The sequence below is a fragment of the Aptenodytes forsteri genome, unplaced genomic scaffold (assembly GCF_000699145.1).
Source record: "Aptenodytes forsteri isolate BGI_AS27 unplaced genomic scaffold, ASM69914v1 Scaffold95, whole genome shotgun sequence".
NCBI classification, from domain to species: domain Eukaryota; kingdom Metazoa; phylum Chordata; class Aves; order Sphenisciformes; family Spheniscidae; genus Aptenodytes; species Aptenodytes forsteri.
Window position 1 is genome coordinate 82,964 of NW_008794624.1, and position 1,666 is coordinate 84,629.

Sequence of the window (1,666 nt, forward strand, 5' to 3'; positions counted from 1 at the left end):
GAGACCTCATTGCTCTCTACAACTCCCTGAAAGGAGGTTGTAGCGAGGTGGGTGTCGGTCTCTTCTCCCAAGTAACAAGCGATAGGACGAGAGGAAATGGCCTCAAGTTGCGCCAGGGGAGGTTTAGATTGGACGTGAGGAAAAATTTCTTTACTGAAAGAGTGGTGAAACATTGGAACAGGCTGCCCATGGAAGTGGTTGAGTCCCCATCCCTGGAGGTATTTAAAAGACATGTAGATGTGGTGCTTAGGGACGTGGTTTAGTAGTGGACTTGGCAGTGTTAGGTTCATGGTTGGACTCGATCTTAAGGGTCTTTTCCAACCTAAATGATTCTATACCGGGTGCCTAAACAGGAACTGAGTAGTTAAGCTGTGTGATTTGACAGAATTGTTTGGTAACTACTGTATGAACTTTTAGTTTGAGCAGACTTGACTTCTCTTTTGGCCCTTGTCTGACTTTGTTGCTGGTTAGCCTCCCTGGGAAATAAGCCAGAAAACAAAGATGTTGCTGTTGGGTTGCGCTCAATTACAGAAGTAGTTCTACTGGTGTTAGGCTAGAAGAGTTGCTGGCAGAAAATAAAAACATGACTTCGGGAGTATATGGTTGCTTTGAGAGGATACTGTACTTTGTATGTTGGGGACTACGGTGAAACTTTTTGCTGCTATAGTTAGTTTACAGTGATATGTCTTTATCTCTTCAATAGCTGTAGGAAGCCCATCTTTAACTTAATAGATGGGTAAAGTTGTCTTCTTTAGTTACTTGACATGTTTGCCCCATTCTCCGTTTCAGGCCATTTAGTCCTACTGCCTGTGTCTTTGCACCATTAAGTTTTGTTTTTGCTTGTGGATAATAGGATGAAGAGATGGCTAGTTTCCAAGATAGCTTTCAGAACAAAGAGTTTTTTTTTCTCTGATAGCTGCTTTTGGTATGTGCTAGACAGGAGGTTCTCTAGCTAGCTATAGGTCTACCCTAATACAAGCTGTTTCTATGGCAGGTAATATGCAAATTTCATAAATGAAAAACACCACAAAAATTGGTAGAAGTGTTGCTGTGTCTTGTGCTTTGCTTAACATGATCTTTAAACTTAGTCCTCTATTATGATTGCACCACTTCTTGCCAAAACAGCTCTTTAGATTATGCTTCAACTACAAAATCTTACAAGCAAAAGAAAGTAAGATGTATTAATTTGAGACTGTCTTACCCTGATTACTGAAGTTACTGGTTATAAACTCTTTGGAAAGAGTGATTGTTTTATCTACTGTACTCTGACCTGACTATAATGATGCTGAAACTGTCCAATATCTTTATTTTTTGCTTAGCACCGTTCCAGTTGAACATCAAGCAGAGGTCAAGCAACTGACAGATAACATTCGAGAACTGGAGCAACTACTAAGGCAAGACTACCGTCGGAAACAAGTATGATCTTGTTATATATTTCTCTAAAAGCTGCTATGGCTTCTGATCATGGGTGTTCCTTATTTCTGCTGATTTTGTTCCCCTCCCCCTACTTCTACAAAGGATAAAGGGGACTTTTCGGATTTAAAACAAAGGTCATTGCAACACTATGTCTTGTCTAACCCCTTGTTGTGGTTTAACATCACCTGGCAACTGAGCACCACACAGCCGCTCCCTCACTCTCCCACCTCCTCGGTGCGATGCGGGTGAG

General features: G+C 41.4%; 1 protein-coding gene across 1 annotated transcript in view; it reads left to right on the forward strand.

Annotated features, from left to right (window-relative positions):
* NUF2 (NUF2, NDC80 kinetochore complex component) overlaps window positions 1-1,666 on the forward strand; it is a 15,162-nt gene that overhangs the window by 5,936 nt on the left and 7,560 nt on the right. Inside the window, exon 7 of the mRNA XM_009273285.1 lies at window positions 1,320-1,416. Within this exon, the coding sequence (XP_009271560.1) occupies window positions 1,320-1,416 (97 nt within the window). The remainder of the gene's footprint in view (window positions 1-1,319; window positions 1,417-1,666) is intronic.